This window comes from Hemicordylus capensis, chromosome 2, assembly GCF_027244095.1.
Source record: "Hemicordylus capensis ecotype Gifberg chromosome 2, rHemCap1.1.pri, whole genome shotgun sequence".
Lineage (NCBI taxonomy): Eukaryota > Metazoa > Chordata > Lepidosauria > Squamata > Cordylidae > Hemicordylus > Hemicordylus capensis.
This window is the reverse complement of record NC_069658.1, coordinates 208512277-208538358: the sequence shown is the minus strand read 5'-3', so window position 1 is coordinate 208538358 and position 26082 is coordinate 208512277. Positions and strand designations below refer to the sequence as shown.

General features: G+C 53.9%; 1 protein-coding gene across 2 annotated transcripts in view; it reads left to right on the top strand.

Annotated features, from left to right (window-relative positions):
* The first annotated feature begins 10672 nt into the window (after positions 1-10672).
* Positions 10673-26082, top strand: part of MIDN (midnolin) — a 44634-nt gene continuing 29224 nt past the window's right edge. Inside the window, exons 1-4 of one of the 2 annotated variants that reach the window (XM_053297227.1) lie at positions 10673-11151; positions 20336-20561; positions 23190-23277; positions 23788-23850. In XM_053297227.1, the coding sequence (XP_053153202.1) occupies positions 20344-20561; positions 23190-23277; positions 23788-23850 (369 nt within the window). In that variant the 5' untranslated portion in view covers positions 10673-11151; positions 20336-20343. Of the gene's footprint in view, positions 11152-19726; positions 19877-20335; positions 20562-23189; positions 23278-23787; positions 23851-26082 lie in introns of those variants that run through there. The other variant, XM_053297228.1, reaches the window with a different exon arrangement.

Here is a 26082-nt window from a genome sequence, read left to right as displayed (position 1 = left end):
TGGGATTCAAGTATATCAGGAAATTTTGCCTGGAATTTTAAACCCCAGAGATGCCAGAAGTGGGATTAGCTGTGGGATTAACAAAAGTTGTTTGTAGGTCACTTTATTGAGGGGTTGACAAAAACACAGAATAAGTGAAATAATAATCATGATCAAATCAGAATAATAAAGGAAAGGCTCTGTTCATGTTGAGGAGCACCGTTTCCCCCGTATTGGTCACACATTCCAGGAATGAAAGATTTGGAATGGAGGAAGGGGTCACACTGAGGCCTGTTTGTGGTAAGCTGACCTGAGCGTCTTTTCCATCAGAAAAAGAGCCTGTACACTTAAATGCATCACCACCTTAAGTGGCGCAGCAGGGAAATGCTTGACTAACAAGCAGAAGGTTGCTGGTTCAAATCCCCACTGGTACTATATCGGGAAGCAGCGATACAGGAAGATGCTGACAGGCATTATCATCTCATACTGCGCGGGAGGGGGCAATGGTCAACCCCTCCTGTATTCTACCCAAAGAAAACCATGGGGCTCTGTGGGTACCAGGAGTCGAAATCAACTTGACGACACACTTTACCTTACATTAAATGCAGATCAGGTTTTGACGACTCTTGGGAGTGACGACTCTTTCCTACCCTACCTGTCCATCATGTAAAGATGCCTCGCCTCCCACTTGCTTTGTAAGCTTGAACAATCTCTCATAAAGTAATAATATTTGCAATAATTTATTACAGTCAATAGGCCAATGTGGTGTAGTGGTAAGACTAAAACTGGAACATAGGAACATAGGAAGCTGCCGTATACAGAGTCAGACCCTTGGTCCATCTAGCTCAGTATAGTCTACACAGACCAGCAGTGGCTTCTCCAAAGTTGCAGGCAGGAATCTCTCTCAGCCCTCTCTTGGAGATGCTGCCAGGGAGGGAACTGGGAACCTTCTGATGCTCTACCCAGAGCGGCTCCATCCTCTAAGAAGAATCTCTTACAGTGCTCACACTTCTATTCTCCCTTTCATATGTAACTAGGGCACACCCTGCTTAGCTAAGGGGACAAGTCATGCTTGCGACCACAAGCTGAGTTCAAATCCCCATTCAGGCATGACACTCACGGGGTGACTCTGGGCCAGTAACTTCTCTCTCCGCCTAACCTACCTCGCAGGGTTGTTGTGAGGAAAAAACATAACCATGTACACCACTCTGGCCTCCTTGGAGGAAGAGCAGGATATAAATGTAATAAATAAATAAACACACTGTATGTGCACCGAACGCAGCCCATGAGTCACCATCAACAAGGGAGTGTGGAGGTCACGAACAGCGTGTGAATAGATTCAGCAGGGATGAGATGGTTGATCTCAGGGAGAACCTTTTTGCAAGTTCAGGAACGGCGAGAATGGAGCCCTTGCTCAAAGCAGCATTCTTTGGTTAGACCTCAGCCCGAAGGTCCCCCCGGCTGACCGGACTGCTGCCAGCTCGGACTGAAGCAATTCCTGGAGGGTCTTTCCCCCAAATTTTCCCCAGTATTTTTCACCAGATCAAGCCTTTGAGATCTCCATTTGAGTCGGATCTCACCAAAAAGTGATTACAAGTCACCTGGTTTTTGTGTGTTTCTTGCAGCGGAAATCAAGGCTCAAAATGTCTGAAATGTGGCCATGCCCACCCCACAGGTGGACACCAAGAAGACCCACGTACCTCCTCAAGGGAATCCCAGTGAGCTCAGGCAGGGGACCTACTCCCGAGTAAGGATGCATTGATTCTCAGGCGCCCACCTCCCCTAGAATTCTCACCTCCTCTTTCAACCCAACTGCAAGTTGCATGAGCTGTGCCCCCTGGGCATGGGGTGGCTTGCTTTCTTTGGGGATTACACAGCAGCAGGCAGAGCCGCAGCCGCAGGGAGGGAGGGTTTAACCCTTCCCCTCTTGCTCTGCAGTCCTGAAGGAAACCTTGCGCGGTCTTCTCTTCCTCTCCCACCCTTCCTTCTCGGCACCATTATCTGACCCACCCTGCTCTCCTTCCTTCTCTCTCCCCCCTCCCCTTCCTTCACCATGCCCCCCTTTCTTCTCCCCGTCTCTCTTTTCCTTCACTCCTCCTTTCTCTCTCTTCCTCTGTCCTTTTCTCCTTCTTTAATCCTTCTCCTCTCTCCCAAAAATGATCCAGTCACACACGCACCCCCCACACACACACACACATAGACCTCACCCCTTGGTCAAGGTCACCTCCGGGTTCCGACTAGAGCCTAGTTGGGCCCCGAAGCAAGTGCAGAGGGCAGACAGACGAAGCAACCCCCACCTCTCCCTTCCCAACTCAAGGTCCCTCACTTGGAGGCCTTAATCCTGTGGCTGAGGGAGGCAGGAACAGTTCCAGACTCAAAAGCCCTCCCTCCACCCAGGGTTTGGTTTTAGCGGGCACTCTGTGCATGCCCAGAAACCCCCCAATGATCTAGAAAGTGATGTTTTTGTTTTTTGGGGGGAAAGGCTCTGGTGCTTTTCAGAACTGGGTAGGAAAAGGAACAACGTCGCCTGGTGTCGCCTCCCGGCCTGCCATGGCAGACACAACTCCCTCTTCTCCAGCAGCACAACGCACACCCACGGGCCTTTGCCAGGGCCCCAGCAGTTTCCACCTCGCCCACAAGCCTCCGCAGCTCCAGGCCATGTGTGGGAGAAACCAGGCCTGGCCCAGGAATAGCCAGAGGCGGCGGCGGCGGCGGCAGCAGCAGCAGCAGGGCACTGGAAGGGTTGGGGCGGGCGGGCGGGCGTGTGGGAGCAGCTGCAGGCTGGAGGTGTTGCTACCTGGGATTGAGAGCATTACAGGCTGTGTGGGAGAGCCCAGGCCAGGAATAGCTGGAGGTACCACAGGTCAGGACTGAGGCTGGGGTATTAGCAGCTCCTGTGTGGGAGAACCGCCGACGCTGAGCCTGGCACCAGGGCGAAGGCATCCCTCTGCTCTGCTCCGGCAGGCAGCAGCCCCCAGCGCCCCATTTTCCTGTCCCCAGTGCGACTTGGAAGGCCTCCAGTACCCCCTGTGCCCGGGGAGGATGAGCGCTGTAGCTCAACCACAGCTAGAGAGCCAAGGTGGTCTGCCCCGGCTTGGAGGAGGGGCAGAAGATGTTGCAAGGAGATCAGCCTGCATGTTACCACTGGCGCTCAGGATGTCTCCTGTGCACACATGCTCATCGGAGACCTCACAGACCCAGCGTCTGCCGCACATGCAGGTTCACCACGCCTGATGCGTACTGTGCATGTGTGTTCAGTCTCTGCGCATGGACACTAAGGCACTGTACTTTGGCATGGCGTGGGTGGCAAGAGTGTGTGTGTGTGTGTGTGTGTGTGACCTTAAGTGGTGCAGCAGGGAAACACTTGACTAACAAGCAGAAGGTTGCCAGTTCGAATCCCTGCTGGTACGATGTCGGGCAGCAGCGATATAGGAAAGATGCTGAAAGGCATCATCATCTCATATTGCGCGGGAGGAGGCAATGGTCAACCCCTCCTGTATTCTACCAAAGAAAAACCACAGGACTCTGTGGGTGCCACGAGTTGAAACTGACTTGACGGCACACTTTACATAGATAGATAGATAGATAGATAGATAGATAGATAGATAGATAGATATACACACACACATACACTTAACTACACATATATATAATGGGGGATAACATATAATAGGACAGTTCTGTTTTTCAAGGAGATCTTTAGCCAGAACCAAGAACCCCCATGTGTACAGGGCTGCCTTAGTGTGTAGTCTGAAAACTGCAGATGGTGCAAAATACAGCAGCCAGGTTGCTCTCCGGGGCATCTGGAAGAGACCAATTTACATCTATATTAAAAGAACTACAGTGGCTACCAATAAGTTTCTGGGCAAAATACAAAGTGAGCTGGTTTATGGGAGGAGAACTGGTCTGGTAGTAGCAAGCATGGGTTGTCCCCTTTGCTAAGCAGGGTCCACACTGGTTTGTATCTGAATGGGAGACTACATGTGGGAGCACTGGAATATATTTCCCTTAGGGGAGGGGGCCGCTCTGGGAAGAGGATCTGAGGTTCCCAGTTCCCTCCCTGGCAGCATCTCCAAGATCGGGCTGAGAGAGACTCCTGCCTGCAACCTGGGAGAAGCCGCTGCCAGTCTGTGAAGACAATACTGAGCTAGATGGACCAAAGGGTCTGACTCAGTATACGGCAGCTTCCTCTGTTCCTATGACTACATGGGTGAGCAGCACTGTCAGATATTCCCCTGAGGGGATGGGGCCGCTGTGCGAAGAGCACCTGCCTGCTTGCCTGCAGAAGGTTGCAAGTTCCCTCCCTGGTAGCATCTCCAAGAGAGGGCTGCCTGAGAGAGACTCCTGCCTGCAACCTCGGAGAAGCTGCTGCCGGTCTGGGCAGACGATACTGAGCTAGGTGGACCAAGTAGAATGACTCACTAGAAAGCTGCTTCCTGTGTGTTCCGATGAACCTGCTCTTTCCTACATTCCGACTCTCTGCACTAGCTGGGCCCTCACTTGGGGGCAGCCCTTTCTTAAGGCAAGGGGAGGCCATAGTCTCAGAGGGCAGATTATTGGGGTGCCAGCAGGGTGGCAAAGTGCCCCACCCCACCTCTGCCATCGACGCCACGCCTTGCAAACTTCTCCTCACACGCCTTGCAGAGATTGAGGAAAGGAGAGGAGGCTGGTGGGGCCACCTGCCTTCCCACACACTTCCAAAGCTCGTGTGGGTTGCTTCTGAAAGGCAGCGGGGCCCCCACGTGGGGAAAGCAGCCCTCGGGGCCTCGCTGCAGGAGCTTCCATACCTCAGGCTGCCGTTGCCTCCACTGGCCTGAAAGGAAGCGCGTGGGGGGAGGGGTGTTCTTGGGTTATATTCAGGGCTCAGGAAATCCACTCGTCTACTCGTCCGTGGCGAGTGAAAAATGATTCCTGACGAGTGGGGGGAAAATCCCTGCTGAGAAATGTAGCAATATAGCTCAAGGAACCATCTGACGAGTAAAATGTTTTGTCTGGCTGGTCAACTGAGCCAAAGTTTCTTGACCCCAGGTTATACTTGGGAAACGCCAAGCTCTCTCACAAGATTTCACCCACCAACCGTTCAAAATAGAGCTCAGCTGCAGTGTGGGAAATGCCTGGTTGCGCACTGCATGGCACACACATGTTCATGTGCGTGCATTGATGTGCATGAGCAACAGAGGTTAGATGCATCCATTCCCCAGGAGCAGAGCCCGAATAATGACAACGTAAAGAACTCCAACTCGCAAAATTGTGCCAGGCATCCATAGAAGGTGAACAGTAGGACAAAACTGGGAAGCTGAATTATTACAGAGAAACCTAAGTAGCTGCCTTGTACTGAGTCAGGCCACTGGTCCATCTAGTTCGAATGGTCAGCACTGACTGGCAGCATCTTTCCAAGTTTCAGGCAAGAGTATTTCCCAGCCCTACCTGGAGATGCTGCCAGGGATTGAACCAGGGACCTTCTGCATGCCAAGCAGACGCTCTCCCACTGAGCGACGGGCCCACCCCAAAAGTGGCACGCACGTGTCCCCCATCCAGACACTGACCATACCCAGACCTGCTTAGCTTCAGCAAGGTGGCTGTGTTGTGTGCCCTTACACCGTGCTCTGGGATGGGTGCTAGAATACCAGGACAGTTGGAGCATATTACTGACTGACTGATTTAATGTCTTTCTATACCTCCCCAAACCTGCCTCTCTGGACAGTTTGTAATAAATGCAACATAAACACAGCATAATAGTGCAACAATTACACATTTTTTAAAATCCAATTAAAATCCAATTAAAAGCTTCAGTGAATAGGTGTGTTTTAGGCAGCTGCCAGAAATGGGGGAGCTCTGCTTTCAGCAGGGAGCGCATTATTCCACAGCCTCGGGGCAGAGGCGGAGAAGGCCCATCCCTGAATAGCCGCCAGTCAAGAGCCGGGGGCAACTGCAGACAGACCTCCCGGGATGATCTCACTAGGCGTCAGATCTCAACCCAGAGAAGGCCTTCTCTTAAATACCCTGGGCCTAAGCTGTTTAAGGCTTTATAGGTTACAAGCACCCTGCTGGGACCCCAATAATCTGCCCTCTGAGACTATGGCCTCCCCTTGCCTTAAGAAAGGGCTGCCCCCAAGTGAGGGCCCAGCTAGTGCAGAGAGTCGGAATGTAGGAAAGAGCAGGTTCATCGGAACACACAGGAAGCAGCTTTCTACTGAGTCATTCTACTTGGTCCACCTTGCTCAGTATCGTCTGCCCAGACCGGCAGTGGCTTCTCCAAGGTTGTTGGCAGGAGTCTCTCTCAGCCCTCTCTTGGAGATGCTGCCAGGGAGGGAACACGGGACCTTCTTGTTCTTCCCAGGGCGGCTGCATCCCCTAAGGGGAATCTCTTACAGTGCTTAGCCATGTAGTCATAGGAACATAGGAAGCTGCCATATACTGAGTCAGACCCTTGGTCCATCTAGCTCAGTATTGTCTACACAGACTGGCAGCAGCTTTTCCAGGGTTGCAGGCAGGAATCTTTCTCAGCCCATGTATGCAATGCTCCTGCATAGGAATAGGGAGGAAAGACGCGACCAAGAGGTTCACGTGGATGAGACAGTAAATCTCTTCTGGAAAAGTTTGTATGGTTATGTGCAAAAAGACAAGTGTATCTCTTCTTAACAGCAATGGGACAAATTATGGAAATGGACGCTGGACGTAACCTCCCCCCCCCCACATTACCTGATGTGCCTTGAAATCCCCCACCCCCACCCCCGAGTTACAGTACTACCTGCATATACTTCATAACCTTGTGGGTTTCCAAATCCTTGTGTGTAAATCTTGGTAGATCTATGATGTACAAACAACCACTTTGTATATGATTGTGCTTTGGCAATGTACTGTATGCTTTGGTAGTTTGTTGGTTCAATAAAAAAATCTTGCCCTATCAAAAAAAACAACACCTTGTCCTATGTTGGAGAAGCTGCCAGGGAGGGAACTGGGAACCTTCTGCTTTTCCCAGAGCAGCCCCATCCCCTCAGGGGAAGATCTTACAGTGCTCACACTTCGAGTCTCCCTTTCATATGCAAACTTAGCTAGGGGGACAAATCAGGCTTGCGACAAGACCAGCAATCCTCTTAAAGTCTCCCATCCAAATGCAAACCAGTGTGGACCCTGCTTAGCAAAGGGACCTTCAAAGCGGTGACCCGCATTATCAAATGCGGTGGGGAGGCGATAAGAGTGCCAATCTTTCACGTGTACAACCTTTCAGGGAAGGGGAATGCTTCAAGCTCCTTCTGGCCTTTCACCTCACAGTTGTGTGCCTCCGATGCAGGGTTGCCAGCTCTGACGGCAGCGAGTCCGGGCAATTTTTCTCCTCCCCTGCCCCGCTGCATTTTTCAGCATCTCTCGCGCGACGAAGACTGCTTCCGCTCCTCCTTCACCCAAAGGCCAGTTCCGGCCAACCTTGGAAGGTCAGCAACCCTGCCCGTCGGCTTTTCAGGGCTGCGCTGCAGACAGGCCCTCAACCAGTCTCGCTGGCATGCATGTTGCAAGGAAGCTGCACCGGTGGCCTCTCAGCCTGCTTTTGAAAGGCACCGCCTCTCTGGCTGGGAAACAAAGCGCCCCCTGGCCAGGCTCCATGCCGCCTGCGTTGGCTGGACTGTTTAGGTTGGTGACTCAGGGCTGTGACGGGGGCGGGGAGTGAAGCCCAAAGTGGTACCCGTAGCTGCTCGGAGTGTGACGTGCATTCAGTTCCCTCCCGTGAGCAGCTCCTCTCTTGGCAACGCCACACACACAGGAAGAGATGACTAGATCGCTCCCTCTCCCTCTCCACTGAGCCTTGCTGTGGTCTCTTCGTCTTCTACGTCATGTGCTGGGCGAGAGGTCCAGTTGCCGGATGGTGATCTCTCCGAACAGCGAATCGAGCCGATTCCTCTGACCGATGCGAGCTGGCAATGTCGCCTCGTGCTACCCTCGGTCGGAATGCTGGCCAGACAGTTGTCGACTCGGACCGGCAGCAGGCCGCTGAGGTCCTTGGAGAGGCCATTCCAGAGACGGACCCTGGGGTATTTTCTGGGGAACAGGTTCTAGGTTCCATCACAGCAAAACAACAACAATGAAGCCCTCCATTCAGCAGACAGGTCCTGGTAGCCAGCATGAATCACCCCCTTTGCTAAGCAAGGTCCATCCTGGTTTGCATTGGGATGGGTGTCTACATGTAAGCACACAGCCTGCTGTCAGACATTCATTCCTCTTGAGGATGGGGCTGGAGCTCAGGGGCAGAGCGTCAGCTTGCATGCAGAAGACCCCAGGTTCCCTCCCTGGCAGCATCTCCAGGTAAGGTTGGGACAGACTCCTGCCTGACACCGGGGAGAAGCTGCTGCCAGTCTGTGTAGATGGTACTGAGCTGGATGGACTTGGCATTAGGCAGCTGCTGCAGTTATAACATTTGCAACTCTGCGACATAGAGATCCAGTGTGGTGTAGCGGTTAGAGTGCTGGACTAGGACCGGGGAGACCCGAGTTCAAATCCCCATTCAGCCTTGAAACTTGCTGGGTGACTCTGGGCCAGTCACTTCTCTCTCAGCCTAACCTACTTCACAGGGTTGTTGTGAAAGAGAAACTCAAGTATGTAGTACACCGCTCTGGGCTCCATGGAGGACGAGCGGGATATAAATGTAATAATAATAATAATAATAATTTTGCAGGGACAGCATAAGATCTTCAGGCATCTCGGCCTCCCATCCTCCCTGAGCCCAGAAGCATGGAGGTGGGCTCATGTGACTCCCTATAATGCAGATGGCACTCTCTGCATGCTCAGAGACCCTCCCCTTCCTGGTCTGTCCACGCTTCCTGGATTCTGCTTGCCACCCTGCCATTAAAGGCGGGCCTGCCAGAGCTTGGATGGGTTGGCCAGCCCAGTGGGGCTTCAGCCCATGGTCCGGCCTCGATGTGAGGTGCATGGCATCCATGTGGGAGAGGGCATGTGGGAGGAAACTGAGCAATCGGCTGGCAAGGGGCAAGTCAGAGCTGGGTCAGAGACCACACTGGAAGTGGTTACTCACAGCCCAGTGGGTGAGCAATCCGTCCCACTTCCATCTCTGTGCTGAAGAAATAAGCCATTGGTGGTACTTGGAAGATTCCAGGGGGGCGGGGGGGGGAGAACTTTTACAGGGTCATGGAGGTCTTGGCTGGAGAACTCCGCCCCTTCACCTTGGGCCACACCCACCACTTAGCCCAGTCTCCGCCCCTCCGCTGCAGCCAAGCCCTTCTCCTTAAAGGAACAGATAATAATAATGACATAAAAAGCAGTACTCCTGAGCACACACAGAGTGCCCTTCCCTTCGCTAACCGTGCTGCTGCGGTTGGTCGTCCCTGGGTCAAGGAATAGGCGTTCCTTTGGGGGGCAGAGAAGCCTCCCACCCAGGCCTGAGCGCCCAGCTCCTCTCAGTGGCCTGCTGCGCCCTGTTCTTTGAAACACAGTCTGCAGAAATATCGCACAGGGCCCGGTTGGCTGTAGCTCCGGGAGCAGAAGGTCCCGGGTCCAAGGCAGGGTGGAGGAAGACCTTCCTCTGGAACCCAGACTGAGCCTTGCTCAGGAGAAGGCCGCTGATGGGGAAGCCGGGTTGGCCCGTCGTCCACTAGGCAAAGCAGGCCGCCGCCCAGGGCGCCAAGTGAGGAGGGGCACCGCTGATGGCTGGGCCTGCGTGCCCCCTTTCCGTGGCATCCCACGGTCGGAGCGAGTGGGCATTGCCTGAGTGGGCATTTCCCCATCCCTGCCCGCCGGCCTGCCTCCTTGCCGGTTCGCTGCCTCACATGGCGTGGCCGGCCGGCCGGCTGCCCAGTGGCAAGGAGAACAAGTGGGCGGCCGGGTGGGTGACAGGGACTGCCTGCCTGGGCGAAGGGCACGGGGTGGGGTGCAGGTGAAGTGGGCAGGGGGTGCCCAAGCCAGGCTTTGCCTGGGGCAGCAGCAGGGGTGACGTGCAGGGAGGCGGCAGGCGCAGGGAGGCAGCAGCAGCAGCAGCTCCTCCGGCTGTTGGGGTGGGCATGGCCACATGAGGGGCTGGCCTGGAGAGGCCTCCTGCACGTCTGAATGGGCAGCTGGGCCCCGGCTTCCCAGGCAGAAGGCCCAAGTTGGAGGCACCTTCAGGCCGAAGTTCCCCCTCTTCCTGGGACCCCGGGGAGTTGCTGCCAGTCAGAGCAGACAACCCTCCGCTAGACTGAGGCTCCGCAGAAGGCAGCTGCCGGGGAGGGTTTGTGGGCCTCCAGCAGCAGCAGCAAGGAAGCCGAGCGAGGGGCGCCGCGTGTGCGGCCCAGAGGGCGAGGGCGGCGGCAGCGGCAGCGCGGGCGTCGCGCCTCCTTTGAACTCGGCAGCCCCGCAGGCCCCCTTGCAGGGCCGGGCAGCTGGACGGCGGGCGCGGCGGCCTGGCCACAAGGGAGCAAGAGCCGCAGCTCCCCGCGAGCAGGTGCGCTAATGCGCGGCGGCGGCGGCAGCGCGGGCCCTGGCGCTGCTGCCGGCCGGGGCGTCGTGGCCAGCGAGCCCCGGCCGACCGGCCGCCCGTCCTCCCAGAGGCCGCTGCTGAGTCTGCAGCAGGGCGGGCTGCTCCTCGCCGCCGCCTCTGCTGCTGCTGCTGCCGCCGCCTCCCTCCGCCCTCCGCAAGCCCCACCCCGCAGAGTGTGGCTGCTGCTGCTGCTGCTGCTGCTCCGGGCTGTCCGGGCGGCGGCGGCGGCGGGATAAAAACTTCCGAGCGCCTCCCCAGCAGCCCTGACTGAGGCGCCACCGGCCGGCCAGCGGGAGCCTCTCGCAGACGCAGCAGCAGCAGCAGCAGCAGCGCAGACGAAGGAGGCTGTTGGTGGGCGGGGAGGGGGGCCGCCTCTCGGGGGAGGAGAGCGACGACGACCAGGCGGCGGCGGCGGCGGCGGCGGCTTCGCCTTGTTCTGCTCGCCCCACGGTCGGATCTGGCTGCTGGTGCCTTTCGGGTCATCACCCCGGGCCGCCGCCTGGCCTGGCCTGGCCGAGGGGACGGACGTCGCCAGCAGGAGCAGCAGGAGCAGTGGCAGCGAGGCCGCCTCGGTCCTTCTCCTCTCGCGGGAGGACTCATTGCCTGGGCCGGCGAGGGGGACCGCGGCGGGCGGCGGCGGCTTCCCGGAGGAGAGTGAGGGGGTCCCGCCCCACCGCCAGCGTTCCGGCCAGAGGCTTCCGGCGAGTTCGGTGAGTCGGTCTCGCGCGGCTCCGGCCCGGGGGTGCCGGGAGGGCAGTTGCGCTGCGCGCCGTGAGGCGGCTGCCTCTTGCCGAAGAGGGGTCGGGAGGGCCACCCGAGGAGCCTCGCGTCGCAAAGCCGGGGCGGGGGGCGCGCTTCTCTGAGCCGGCCGAGGAGGAGGAGACCCGTCGGGGCTTCACTGCGTTGCCAGGCGCGCGCTCGCGCTCGGAGAGACCCCCCCGACCCCCTGCAGGGGTCGGGATCCCCTTGGGGAAGTTGCCCTTCCCCGTCCCTCTCCCTGGAGTGTTGGAGACCAAACAAAAGGCGGGCAACGATCCCCACATCGGCGCGGGGAGAAAACGGGGCCCCTGCGGGACGCCTCGCCTCGGGGTCCCCGCCAGGAGCTCCTCCGGGAGGACGGTCGGTGCCCCGGGGCGCTCCCCTCGGTGGCCTTCCCGCTGGATCCTGGGCACCTTGACCTGGATGCCAGTCCCTCTGGGTTTGACACAGGGCTTACTCCCGAGTAAGCGTGCACTGGATTGTGGCCTGACTGAGCCCCCCCCCCTCAAGTCAACAGCGAAATGAGACTTTCTTGTCTTTCTTTCTTAGTAGTGGGAAACTAGGGAGTGAAGCCAAGTTAAGGGGAGACCCAGAAGGAGGACACCGAGCCCGCATGTCCGCTTTCGGCATTGGGGGGGTGGGCGGGCGGGCGGGCTGGGACAAAGCCTCCCTTCTCCTCCTCCTCCTCCAGCCCGGATTCCAGAGCGAGGGTGGGATTCTTCTCGCTTTGCAAAAAGACTCTGCCGCTCTTCCTTAAGCAGCCCTTCTAGTGCGGGGGGGGGCAACAAAGGGGAATCTTTTTGCTGCACGCCTCGGAAGACCTCTGGGGGGAGCCGCCGCGCGTAGCTAGACCGAGGAAGGGGCGATCCCTTTGTGCCCCCCTGAGCACACACAGAGGGCCTTCCCGGCACCACAGCTGGCAGGCAGGCGGGGAACCCTCAGACTAAAAAAGCGGCCCCTTCCTCAAAGCCCTGCCGCCGCCGCCGCGTTCTTGGCACGTACGAAGGAGGCTTTTCGGTTCACCGCCACTCTGCTTGCTCGTCGTGGGCTTTCGAGGGCCCCGTCCTCTTCCTTGCATCATAAGGACTAGAGCCTTTGAAAGGGAGCTGGTGGGGGGGGGGTGTCACTTCTCAGCTGGCTGGAAAAAGAAATGACCGGGGAGGGCCGTCTTTCTTTGTGTGTGGGAAAGCTCAGAAAACCCTGAAGGAGCTGGGATGAAAGCACCCAACTTTTCCCCCCTTGTGTGGGAAGTTGGGCCTCCGCCTGTCGGGATGATACACTGGCTAGCTTGTAAACACACACACAGAGAGAGAGTTCCTGTCTTCTGGTATTCAGAATGTAGTTGCCGTGAACTGCCCTTCCTGCTCTGCTGGGGAGAGAAGGGAAGCCCCCCCCCCCGTTGATTTCCTGACTGGTTCGTCTTGCCCCGATGGTCCTCCTGGTCGTGGGGCGCTGCCGCCCGCACCCGGCCATGAGGCCATCCATGAATGCTGCTGACGTAGGCAGGGTCCAGGCCAGGCCACCGCTCACCCCCCGACCCCCTCCCCTCCCTGCCCATTGTTACACTGTCAGGCAACTCCTCCGTGCATCCCCTTCCTGGCAGCCTGGCCGCGCGGATCGGGGCCTTGCCGGCCGCTTCCAAGTCTCCCTGGATTTTTCCAGTCGTTTTGAACCCCCCCCCCCCCGGGAACCAGATCAGGGGCTCACTTGAGCCAGGCGGCCCAGAGGCACTTTCCTAGCCCAATCCTGCGTGCATTTGCTCCAAGGCAAGCCCCACACAGTTCCCTAGAGCTTACTCCCAAGCAAGTGAGCCGAGAGCTGGGTTTAGTTTGTGTGGAAAGAGATTGGGTGGGGGGGGGGGGAATGATGAATCACTTGGTGTTCAGGCCCTCGAAGAGTTCCTGTCGCTGTGTCCCCCTGTGGATGACTGTGCCTTCGCCCTCCCCTTCAAACAGACCCCTGCCAGCAGCCTCCATTCCAATAATGTCTGGAGGGTGTTTCTTGGGGGCTGTTCCTGTGAAGAGAGGGCATCAGGGCCCCACGGCTCATGGCGCCCCCCCCCACACACACACACACACACACTGACCTAAAAACCCTGCCTCTAAATGCCTCCCTGGCTGTGCAGGAGCCGCCTCTCTTTACTCCGTGTGGGGAGGGAAAGGAACTCTGCACACCCTCAGAGACACTCGGTGCATTCACTGTGCATGCATTGGGAGCCGGGTCCTAATGGCAGCTGGCTCCTGATGGGTCCTGGGAGGGGGAGATGAGAGGCCTCTGCTCAAACCACTGCTTAAAATATATATATTGCTGCCTCGTGATCTCCTCGCTGGCTCCCAAGTGCAAGGAAGCCACATCCCTTTGCCCCGGCTGGTTTCCCTTCTCTGTGCAAGGAGCACCCTGGTCTCCTGGACAAAGAGCTGGGGGGGGGGATTCCTTCTCTAAGAACCCAGAGGCTGTAGGGTGGCTCTGTGGGCTACATTCTGCTCTCCGGATTGGGAACGTCGTGCGTTGGCCTTAGAGAATCTTCTTACGTAGTCGCGCCTTTGGTAGGGAAAGGAACTGAAGTGGGCGATCCCAGCAGTGTGTCATGCAGACATCTGAGTGACGCCCGATGCCTCTTAGCAGGGGGTTGGTGGGGGGGGGTCACAGGACATCACAGCTGCCTAGGAACGCCCACTCCGTCATCTCGCTCCCCCCTCCACTTCCCGACAGCCTTCTGTGGGGCCAGAGAGACCAGGAATCAGATGGGAAGGACATCTTGTTGTCCCGATGGACACACAGCTCCTCTTAATGCACAGCTCTCTGTCCCTTCTCGGGGGGGTTGCCTCTCAGCCCCTCCCCGTCTGGACTGCAGTCAGCCCTTGAGGCTGAGAAACTGGGGGGGGGCACGCATGCGGGAGGCAGAGGACAAAGGGCTCCTTCTTGCTGCATGCAACCTTTCAAGTGACACAGAATGCTTTTGTTGGGCAGTCCTCCTCGATGTGCCAAGGCTGGCAAAGGATTCGGTGGGGCCTGGCAGCTGGCTCGCCACCTCGCCCATCTGAGGATTGCCCAGGGCACCCAGGGATCTGAGGCCCAGACAGGTTCATGGGGACCTAGCCCTGGGCTCTTGTTCTCCAGCCCCCAGAAATCTTTGCTCGCGTGGCGGCATCTCTCTCCCCACACATCTGTCACTGCTGGGGGTGTGGGGAACCTTATTTCCCCTCGCATGTCAAGATTCCTCAGTGCTCCCGCATGGAAAATAGATCTTTCTGCCTCAGGCTCTGTGATCCAGCCTTCCTCTTGGAAGCCATGTAGAATGTTGGAATGAACTCATTCCGCAACTCTCTTTGTCACAAGTGGGCAAAAGGCACTCTGCACATGCACCATGGCTCTTGCATGTGTTCCCGGCTGAAACCTTAGCCCTGGTAACAGCTACGCCTAGCCCCAACCAAGCCCCGTGATTGTGCTTGAGGACGACATGGGGGGTGCCCCCTGGGGGAAAGGGGGGGCAACAAGAACTTCCCCTGTGCCTCTGCCAGCAGCCTGGGGTACATAGAATTCAGTGGGTCTTTGCAGGAAGTCTCCAGATTTTGTTTGAGGGGTCCCCTGAAGATCTGAAGGGGTCTGTGCTTCCCACAGGCTGAAACATGAATGGGGAGACGGTTCCAGTTGCCCTCCCACTTGGAGGATTTCGATCAAGGAACCCGGATCCCAGAGCTTAACAGCTTTTGCACCGCTCCTGAGAACTGTGCGGTGGAGGGAAGCGGCTTTGCCAGTGCAAAAGACACAAGACGCTATTGATTGATCTTGCTCTCCGCCCTCGCCAAAGCGTTTTGCAATGCTTATCGCACTCTGAGGGAGGTTCGGTGCTGCGGCTGGGACACCCTCCGGACCACCCCGTGAGCTTTTCCAGCAGGGCTGTGTCAGGAATATTTCAGCACCCCCTCCTTCCTGCCTGGAACGTTCAAGGTTTTTTTTGTTTTGTTTTTTGTAAGCAAGGCTCTAGTCCCTTGCATTGTGGAGACTTAAGGGAAAGCCTGCAGGCGGGTTATTGCACAATTGCTCATTCAGAAATCATGCAGCATAATCACATGCATGTTTGCTCGGAAGGAAATCCCACTATGTTCAGTAGGGCGCAGTGCCAGGTCAGAGTTCAAAGGACTGCGGCTTAAGCTTAAACAGCTTTGTGTATACTGACTGAATCCCTGTTTTGGCTGTTCTGCAATGATTCTTCACTACCCCACTGCCCCCCCCCCCAGTGTCTTATGCCACAAGATTTCTGTCTCTGGGCCTGCTTTCATGGGATTGGAATGTGGACTTTCATTTGCCAAAAAATCAACACTGTGTTCCTTGCCCCATTTTCACTTGGCTAACTGCTTTTGGTGCCAGCTTCAGAGATTCACAGCATGCTTTGATGGTAGCTAAGGCTCTGCTGTATCTACAGACTGAGGCTGGTTTCTTATGCATAAGGAACTTTTAACCTTTAGCATCTGTAGCCAAATGTGCCCTGTGTGTATCTGAGAGCCAGCTCCCTTTCCAGCCTGCCTGAAAAAGATTGCTGTGTGACTCCAAGCCCTGCCCATTCCTACCCAGTGGCAGGAGATGATCTGAGGGGTGAGGGGAATACACACCATCATATCTGTCTTGGACTTCTAATTTTTCTGAAGCCAACAAAACATATCTGTATCAAAATAAGGAATACAGGGAACCTTGGTTTTTTTTTGTTTTTTTTTGCACAATTCTGCCATTTCTACTCCCCCAAAGACCATTGTTGTTTCTGCACTGTAAGCTCCTCAATGGCAGGGACCTGGCTGTTTGTCTGTGTGTGTTGCAAATGCTACTCTAGAAAGTTTGCTGTGTAAATAAATTAATACCTGTGCCCCAGTACATATCTCCTCTGTGTTTGTATGCACTCTCTGCCCTGCCTATTTTCATCGTTACCAGCAGAGGGAGCTCTGCTCTGCTGACTCATTCTAGAGACTGCCCCACTCAGAGCCAGCCAGCCAGAGGAGGAAGAAAGGAATGGGGGGGGGGGAGCAGATTGATTGAATGATTATTTATTCTGCTAATATCTATATACAGCTTTTCATGGGGGGGAAGTTCTCAAAGAAAATAGAAAAAGAATAATGAGCAGAAAGTGATTCCCAGTTCCCAAAGGACTCACAACCCGACAGGCAGTCGCAGAAGTGAAAATTCAGTGGTGTTGAGCAGCGGCAGGATCGGGGCCACCTGGGCCTCATCCTGCCTCTGACCCCAGCTACTTTTGGCGATAAGCCCCACCCAAGCAAAACAGATGCACATCCATGCCTACCATGGCCTCAAGGCACCCCAGATTCAAGAGTGGGGGTGGGGGGAATCTAACACGCTTTTGTTCTGTTGTTGCTGTCTACCAAAAATCCGTGTGTGTGTGTGTGTGTGTGTGTGTGTGTGTGTGTGTGTGCGCGCCTCTCCGGAACTGAACCTACATTTCCAGGTTAGGGAAAGCGGGGCAGGAAGCCACTAGCGTCCGCCCACTTTTGCTCCCCACTGGTAAAATCCCACAAGGTGACCTCAGATCACTCCGTTCCTAGATCCTTTGCCCGTTGTCCTCGAGGGTGCCCTCGCAGCTCTCGCTTCGATTTCGAGGCCAGAGAATTCTCTCCCTGGACAAGGCCTCCGTCTTCTCCTGCCTTCCTTTGAGCCCCCCACCCGCCGATTAGCCCCCTCCCCTGTTCAGTAGGGTGATTATTTATAGAGAAAAATCTGCTTGCCACAGTCTCCTGCATAGGATGGAAGCGGATGTTTATCTGAGCCCTGCTTTCAGCTCCAGAGTTCACCCTGAGCTGAACTTGGAGATGCCCACGGCGAGGCAGGAGGGACATCTTGCACACCTGCTTGGTTTGGCGCAGGGGAATGCAAGCATCTGGGTTTTGCAGATAGTATTTTCTGGTGGCAAAGAGTTCTGTGATGCTCGAAAGCTTGGTCGGGCTCTGTGAAAGAGGTCATTGCAGTCTTCTGTCCTTGGAGATAAACGCAGCACTACTTTCACATTAGACTGGACTGGGTTTGTTTTTAACTCCTGCTCCAACCCTTCCCTTCCTCTCATACTGCCCTTTATGCCTGGAAGCAGCTTTCAGAGCCGCACAAGCCTCCTGTTCCCTCAGATAACGCCTTTATCTCTTGCCATCCTTTATGCCTGTAATGCCCTCGCAGAACCTCACAACCCTCCTGCTTCCTCACTCACTTGTCCCTTGCTGCCCCAAATTCCTAGAAACCCATTCCAGAGCCACACAAATCTCCTGTTTCCAAAAATGACCCCTTACTTCCTTGCAGCTCCCTTCCGGAACACCTGTGTGATGCCGTCCCCCTTCCTTGAAATCCCACCTCAAACTCCACCTTTTGTACAAAAACTATGGCACAGCCCCCAATCCCCACACGTAAGAGGGTCCCACTCCACAATCTTACAGGTTGGGCAGATGAGCTCTCATTGCAAAGAGCTAAATGGGAGCCTCCATGTCCAGATGCAGTCTATCTCTAAATACTGCTTGCCAGGAAGGGCGTCATCAGAGGGGGTGCTCTCCTCCCTGCCCTGTTTGTGGGCTTCCCGGAGGCCTGTGGCTCTCCCCTGTTGGAAACAGGCTGCTGGATTTGGTCTGATCCAGCAGAGCTCTTTTGATGTCTTCTTCCCAAGGCCCCCATTTTAAGCATCTGTATGAGTCACGATTCTGTAGGACTTTTTGCGTCTTTTGTTGCTTTTTTGTTTGAAAAAAACACCTAAAAGAAGAAGTAAGGCGTAATTACTGATTATTACTCACGCTGATGCAAAGTTCTGTGTGGCCCTGTAGTTCTGTAGACTTGTATCTATGCATCCTGCCGCACCAGTAAGAGAGTGCCTTGCTGCCTCTTCATTGTTGTTGTTTGTTTATTTGTTCAATTTTTATACCGCCTTTCAAATGGCATCCCAAGGTGGTTACTGCTCTTTGCAAACAATTATCTGTATCAGGTATTTATTAGTGAAATCAGGAGGGACTAATTCCAAAGTTCCAGGCCTCAGAGAATCCACAACTGAGGCTGGAGGGACTCTGCACATGCTCAGAGGGACTCTCAAGGCACTGCCCACATGGACGCAGGCTGCACCCTGACATTTGAAACAGGATTTGGGGACTAGGTCCCGGCAGGTGAGCCTCAGAGGGGAGGAAAGGTGGATTCTGGGGCTTGATAAATCTGGGGAAACTTGAAGCAGAGAGAAAGAAGGGTCTTCGTTCTGAGCTATCTGTGGAAACCCGACTAGAAAATTCAAGCTTGTTCAAGAGAGTAGGGGTCAGAATAATGTCCAGGTATCCTAGGAAATGGAATATTCTTCCCCTCTCGTTTTAAAAAAAAAATGCATCAAAGAAAACCTGATAGTTTTAATCCTCTGGGTCTGCTTTTAAGCCTATTTCCAGCCTTATTGACTTTTCCAGGTTTCTAGCCCCTCCCTGTTCTTTGTGCTCCAGCATGCCCCCACCCCTTTCGAGACCAGAGGCTGCAAATTGTACACACACTTTGCTCAGGAGTAGGCTCTGTTATTTCTGTGGGGCTTACTTCAGAGTAGCCCTGCCTAGAATTCAGCTGCCAGACTACAGCCCAATGGCTGTCCCCATCTAGTCTCACATTCTGCTTCCCGCTGTATCCAGACTCTGGGAAGCCCACAAGCAGGGCAGAAGGAAAACAGACCTCAGAAGCCAAGGTGGGCCTTCAAGGCAGCAGCCCTCCCAGCCCTTGCTCCCTTGCCCCAGCATTTCAGAAGCATACTGGTAATCAGTGGTATACTGCCCCTGGCCACAGAGGCTCCATTTGGCCATAATGACTAACCTCCTAGGACAGACCTCTCCTCCTCGTCCGGGAACTTGCTAGCCGCTATTGCCACATCCTTTGGTTTTGTCTCCATTAGAACTGGGTTCTTTAACCTTGGGTGCCCAGGTGGCGGTGTTCCTATTAATATTGATTCTGTTAATAGTTTGCATTAATAGCAATAGATAACCACGACAACATGACTGAGAAGGTCTCCAGCAGTCAGTCTCTCTCTCTCTCTTTCTCCCCCCCCCCCGCGCGCTCCACGACCCTCCCCATTGTGCTAATAAAAGAATATGTTGCAGTGATTATGGAAAACCTGTCGATTGCACAGACGCACGCGCACACGCACGCACACCCCGGCCTCATGCTAGGAAGCTCTTTGTTGTAGAAACCATTCTTCATGAATGGCCCTTTCAATAAAAGGTAAAAGTGAGGAAATAGGGGGCGGGGGGGGTTACCTTTGCAACAGCGAGTGGGCGGGGAAGAGCGCCCTGGGCCCCCTCCCCCCACGCCCCTCCTACCACTGTTCGGGCGGGGGAGGAGTGGGGGAGCAAGAGTGGAAGTATCCGGTCTCCTTCCACGTGTGGGGTGGGGGAGAGCACCGGGCAAGCTGCCATTGGCGCAGAGCGCTGGCGTCTGGGCGTTCGGAGAGCCCGGATTGGCTGCGGCGGGGCTGAGCGGGGAGGGGGGCGCGCAGAAGGAGTAAAGAATGAATGGGGAGGGGAGAGAGGCCACGCCCCCTCAGAACGTTGCTACATTATAACTTTTTTTTTCCGCCCGCCCGCTTCGTCTTCCTCTCGGTCTGTTCCCGACGCTGGTTATTTGTACGCCAGACCTCGGGAGCGGTGGCTGCGTCGTGGCCACAGGTTCGAGTCCCAGGTGGGGAGAAAGAAGCCCTCCTCGGCTTTCAGACCAAACGCGACTTTCTCGACCTCTTCTCCGCCACCCTCTTTAAGCCCCCGCTCCGGAGCAGCTCCTGCCTGGGCACCCGCGTCCCATTGTCCTGCCCAGCCGTTGCCCTCCAAGAAGCCCTGCCTCTCTGGGGATGTTCTCGCTTCTGGGGAGGTGAAAGCTGGTCAAAGGGCGCGGGCGAGAGAGAGAGGATTTTCCGTTTCTGCCGCTTCTGTTCTCGCGATCGGCTTCGAAGGACAAAAAAGCGGAGCTGCCGCCGCCGCCCTTGGATTAGTCCGGAGACAGAGAGAGAGAGAGAGAGAGGGCGGAGGAGGAGCGGGGGGGGAGTCACTCCGGTGTCGTGTGGACGCAGCCGAGGAGGAGGACTCCTTTGTCTGCCTGCCCGCCCGCCCGCCCAACTGATCTCTCTGCTTGCCCCCTGCCCAGGTAAGCGAATGGACCACCAACCCACCCCCAGGAGCTGCAGCCGGGGGCCCCCAGCCTGCGACGCCGTCCAGAGCGAGCCTTCCATGAATGTGCACATCCACACGACCACTGGGGCCCGGTATGAGCTCGCTGTCCCCCTGGAAGAGACGGTGGAAGGTCTGAAGAGGAGGCTCTCGCAGAGACTCAAGGTCCCTAAAGAGCGCTGGGCCCTGCTGCACAAAGAGAGGTAGGCGGACCGCCCCCCCCCATTCGCCTTGACGGGGGAGGGGGAAGAAACCCCACACAAATCTGCCTTTTGGGAGGCACATCTCTCCCCCCCCGCTTAAAAATAGCAATCTACATTAAATGCAATTGGCGCGGGGGGAGCGCGGAGAAGCGTTTGCGATTGTCGGAGGCAGATGCTGAAACTGTAAAGTGATGTGAAAGTGATTCTGAAAGCAGGCAGGAAGGCAAACTTCTGTCGAATCCTTTCTGTGCACGCATCTGTGAAATATTTAGCAATAAAGTCTTTCTGTGTCTGTGTGTGTCTTTAGATACAAACATACAGATAACCATAGATAAATATTACATGTTTGTTTTATATGCTCATGAATTAGATAAATGTCTATATATATCTCTGTGTATAGAAGTGTGTGTATGTATATATATATATGAGAGCACACAAACAGCAAAGAAACATTAAATGCCACTAGTCTGCATATGCATATGTGTTTGTCTCTGTGTGTAGAACATAGACACACACACATAAATAACCCTTAGATGTTTGTGTGTGTGAGATATCGGCACACACATAAAAGCAGATGTGTTGCATGCATTAAATGCATGCATTCTATATGTACATTTTGTATATTTTAATACCTGTGTGTACTGATTTGTACGATGTGACATGTATCTGCTGTATATGCATCTCCGTGATATATTTATATACATATATGTGTGTGTACACACATGATTATCTCTATAGTCTGTTTTATATAGATGTTAATATCTCATTCAGTGTACACATGCATGCACGCACGAACATTCCTTCATTCCTTCCGCCCACTTCTGCATCCTCCTTTACGGCCAGAAATATTTTCACCTTGATGTTGCCCTCTGGCTGTGATCCGTAGCACACTTTCCTGGGAGTAAGCCCCAGGGTTTGCCTTTTGAGCTGCCCTAGGTAGTGACCTTCTTGCTTGGGAGTAAGCCCCCTTGAACTCAGTGGGGCTTGCTTCCCAGGTGACTAGGAAAACCTTGCATTGTGAAAATTGCCCCCCCCCCGTGTCCCCTTGGCAATCTTGGATATGTAACCCTTTCGGAAAGGAGCTGGGGGGCTCACGGAAGGTGGGGAGGAGTTTGGAGCTCGTCTGGGACACCCCCAAATACCTCTTTGCTTCTGTGTCCCCAGATAACACCCCCTTTTCTCCCCCATCCTCCATGTTCTCCTTTCGAAAGCACCCTCCTGAAACCCTGGCAGGAGAGCAGGCGCCAAATAATTTTGAGTCACTTCCATTGAGACGGGTGCAAGCTAGGCTTTTGGTGCCAATAATGCTTCTTTCTTGGGGGGGTGTTATGGGGCGGGGAATCTGCTTGTATTATTGACAGGCATTGACCCTGTCTCCCCTGAGCAGAAATCTGAGCAGGCCTTCTTGGGGGGGGGGATTGTGTGCTGTTTTCAGAAGGGCTTTCAAGGCAGTCTGGGGTGAGCGTTGGAACCAACCAATTTCCACTTCCTGAGCATCTCTCTCGAAGGTGTCCTTTGTTCTGAAGGTTGATTTTGGGTAGCGTACATGCACATGCTATCCTGGTCTAAACCCTACCGGTTTGGGTGTTGCTTGGGTTTTTTCCATTGCCTATCTCTTTATAAATGGGTCTCTTGCAAAGAATTTTGCAGAGAATTCTTTTTGCAGAAGGGTGGGGGGGACTCAGTATCGCCTTGCAATCCTGGGAATGTCAGGGGAGGGTGTTGTGAGGTGGGCCTCTCCCTTTGTTCCAATCAGTGCTCCAGCTTTGTTAGAGAATAGATTGCTCATGGGTTCTTAAAATGCAAAGCAGGTCTGTCCTTGTAAGATGAAGGGGGGGGGAACCTCTCTCTTTCTCCACCAGCCCTCACACACACACACACCCCCAGTGCATGCTTTCGAGCTGATTTCAAAGGACAGAAATTGCATTTTGCTGCAAACGTGGGTAATGCGTGGAAACAGTTCCAACTTGTCAAAATGCAACCTACCAAAAACTGGAAGAGCTTTTTGTTGGGGGTGGGGTAATTTATTTTATGTGATGCTTTGGTGTTGGATTTGACTGTTCTGCCTCCTATATAACCCCCACCCCCAAATGTTAACAGATCGGAATATCTCTCTCTCTCTCTCTCTCTCTCTCTCTCGGTTTTGCCCTTCCACTTGTCTGGAATCATAGAGGGCTCCGAAAGAGATAGTTCCTTGACAGATGACTGCGGTATATAGCCGTCCTGTCTGGGGGCGGCAGAGAGAGACTTATGATACGGTGTTTACATAAGAAACGGAAAAGGGAGAGAAGGAAGGAACCGTTTAAGGGAGGGGAGAGCAAGGGGAAGGCAACAGAAAGGCTGCTGGAAAAAGATGAAAGATTGGTGTGGGAGGGGACACCCCCCACCCCACCCCACACACACTGCTACCCTGTAGGGCCAATTTTTCTGCAGCTTTAATAGGAAATTAAATCTGTGTTTAAAAAGAAAATGTTTTTTAAAAATCCTCTTCCTTGTCTTTCCTCCTTCCGAAAACCGAAACATTCCTTTGACAAATTTGCATGCCATTTGCATGAGGAAGGGTTTGTAGCCACTGTGTTAGGGAAGAATAATTTTCTGTTTTCTCTTCTTCCCCCTCCCTCCACATAGTCGGCTTAGTTCGGGCAAACTGCAAGATCTGGGAGTCGGAGAAGGTAGCAAGCTGACTCTGGTACCTACAGTAGAAGCCGGCTTGATGGTAAATGTCTTTCTAAAAATCCTCTTAAATCACTCACCATGCACACGTGTTCCTTGGCAGCTTTTCCCTTCCTTTTAAGGCTGCCATCCTGAAGGCTTACTTGAGAGGAAAGCCCACTGAACCTGATTGGGCTTACTTATAATATAATATATTTAATTTGTAAGCCTTGCAAACCCATCCACCAACCTGGCTAGCCAGCCCATGCCGCACTTCAAGCGTTTGCCGGACATGGGCCACCGAAAAAAAGAAACGTCTGTACAGCTTTCCCTGCCTCGGCCCCTTAGGGAGATCTTTAACGCTCCATAAGCAACTTCTTAAAATCCTGGTCCAAAGCCCCGTCTTCCCCCTTAGTCATCTAAGGCGACTTTTAACTCTCCCTAGGCGACTAGGTAACCAGTTAGAAGCCGTACCTCCTTTGCTGGTCTCCTAGAGACAATCCTTAACTCTCCATAGGCGACTAAGTGAAAGACCATTTGGAAACCTCATCTTCTCTTCCTCTTCCTTCTGTAGTCGCAGGCATCTAGACCCGAACAGTCCGTGATGCAAGCCTTGGAAAGCTTAACAGAAACTCAGGTGAGAGAGAGCATACATCTGATTTTTTAAAAATTTTTATTTATTTATTTATTGGGGGCGGGGCGTTGTGGAGCTGGGAGCAAGTGGAATGGGTGGATAGCCAAACTTAAAAGAACTTTGTTTTCTGGTCCCAGAGAGGAGGGACATGAGAAGTCACTGCAAGGAAATGGCATGCATTGTGTGCAGTCATGTGGCTGGGGCTTTCCTGAATCCTGGCATACTCTGTATGTGTGTGTTAAAGTGGGGGGGGGTGCGCAAGGATATGCCGCCATACCAAGGTTCTAGTCCATGTGGAGGTCCAGGTTTGCGTGAAGCACGAATGTGATTGTGTCTTATCCAGTGGCTTCCCTTTTCACCCCGTTTACTTTCGGAGGGACTCTAATGGGACTTCTGGTGACATACAGAATGTGCCTGTGCTTTTTGCAGGGAGGGGTGGGTATTACAACCATCTCTAGCCTGATTGTTCTCCTCCCATTTGAAGTGTGTTTAGGGTGCTGTGTAACAATACCCTTTCCTAACTGGCTGGCCACAGATGCAAAACCCTCCTCGAGAACAAGTCAATTGTGGGAGGCTTTAGAAAGCAAAGTGGGGTACTGCACTCCCTTTTTAACTTTGGGAGGGGTTTCCACGCAGGGTAGATATTAAAATGGGAGTTTAAGGTTGCAATCCTATGCCGATTTACCTAGGAGTAAGTTCTGGTGTGACTTACTCCAAGGCTACTGTATTTTCTGTTGGAATCCACTGGATACAAAAAACACTTTAATCTGGGATAGATGGAACCCTCAATCTCTATGATATGTGGAACACATTTTGTTGCATTTGTTTCTGACATGCAGTTCTGTAGCAAAACTCTTGTTGTCACTTATGAAAGTTTTTTTTAATTGCTTGAGAAACCAACTTTAAATGTCTCAACTGGCACCGCTGTTTTTCTCGCCCCCAAACCCCAACTGCAAAATGTCTTGGTGATTTCTTTATTTTTAAAGGAAACACCCGATTTTCTAATATCTGTATCTGCTAATGAGGAAGGGGCACTCGTGGGGAGGCAGACCCCTTGGAGGGAGACTAAAGAAAAAGACTCGGAGTGGATTTAATGGATATTTTGTACATGGTGCTTTATAAGGATTGAGAGGCAAGGTCTCTGCCCCAGAGGGCTTGCATAAAACAGAAGAAGAGGGAGGGGAAGCAGAATGTGTCATTATTTCCACCATGATATGCTGGAAGCTTGGTTACAAGAAGCCGAAGCTGTAGAAATGAATATTCTAAAAGGGTTGGTGGTCCCTGTCGCTAAGCAGGGTCCACCCTGGTTGCATGTGAATGGGAGACTAGGTGAAAGGGAGACTAGACTGGATGTGTGAGCCCTGTAAGATCCTCCCCTGAGGGGATGGAGCCGCTCTGGGAAGAGCAGAAGGTTCCAAGTTCCCTCCCTGGCAGCTTCTCCAAGATAGGGCTGAGAGAGACTCCTCCCTGCAACCTCAGAGAAGCCGCTGCCAGTCTGGGTAGACACTACTGAGCTAGAAGGATCAATGGTCTGACTCAGTATATGGCAGCTTCCTATGTTCCTATTTAACCTTGAGGAACACATATGCACTTAAATGTAGGCTTGACTCTCTCTGCAGACTGCGGCTTCTTTTTAGTGTGTGTGCCCCCCCCCCTTCTCTATTTGCTCCTGCTCTCAATTTTAGGAGTCTATAGCAAGGTGGTCTCTCTGCTAATGAGTATTTCTTTTGCCACAAGTGGGGAGAGAGAGATGGGTCTTTCTCAACCTCACCGAAAGACAGAATCATAGGATGTTAGAGCTGGAAGGGACCTTGCGAGAGTGGGGGGTCTTCTAGTCAGACCTCCAGCAAAGGAGAAACCATCACTGCATGAGGCAGGCTGTTCCACTGTCCAACAGCTCTGACAGGAAGTTCTTCCCAGTGTCTCGTCTGAATCTGCTCCCTTCTCATCGCAGCTCATGGGTCCTAGTCCTGCCCTTACATTTATTTCTCATGGGTTCCGTGGCTATTGTAAAATAAAATAAAAAAAATCCAATAAAAATTAAAAATGCAAAAAAGGGGGGGCCCTCTGTGGCTTTCGGCCCTGCAGTGGTGAATAGACCCTAGCTCTTAAATCCCCTCAAATGCACCCTGTTGTGTGGGGGAAGGCATTTGTGGGGGGGGGATCTTCCCTGCAGCTCCTACCTCTTGTGCGCAGAACAGCTTCAGCTTCATGCCTTTCTCCCCTTAACTCTGC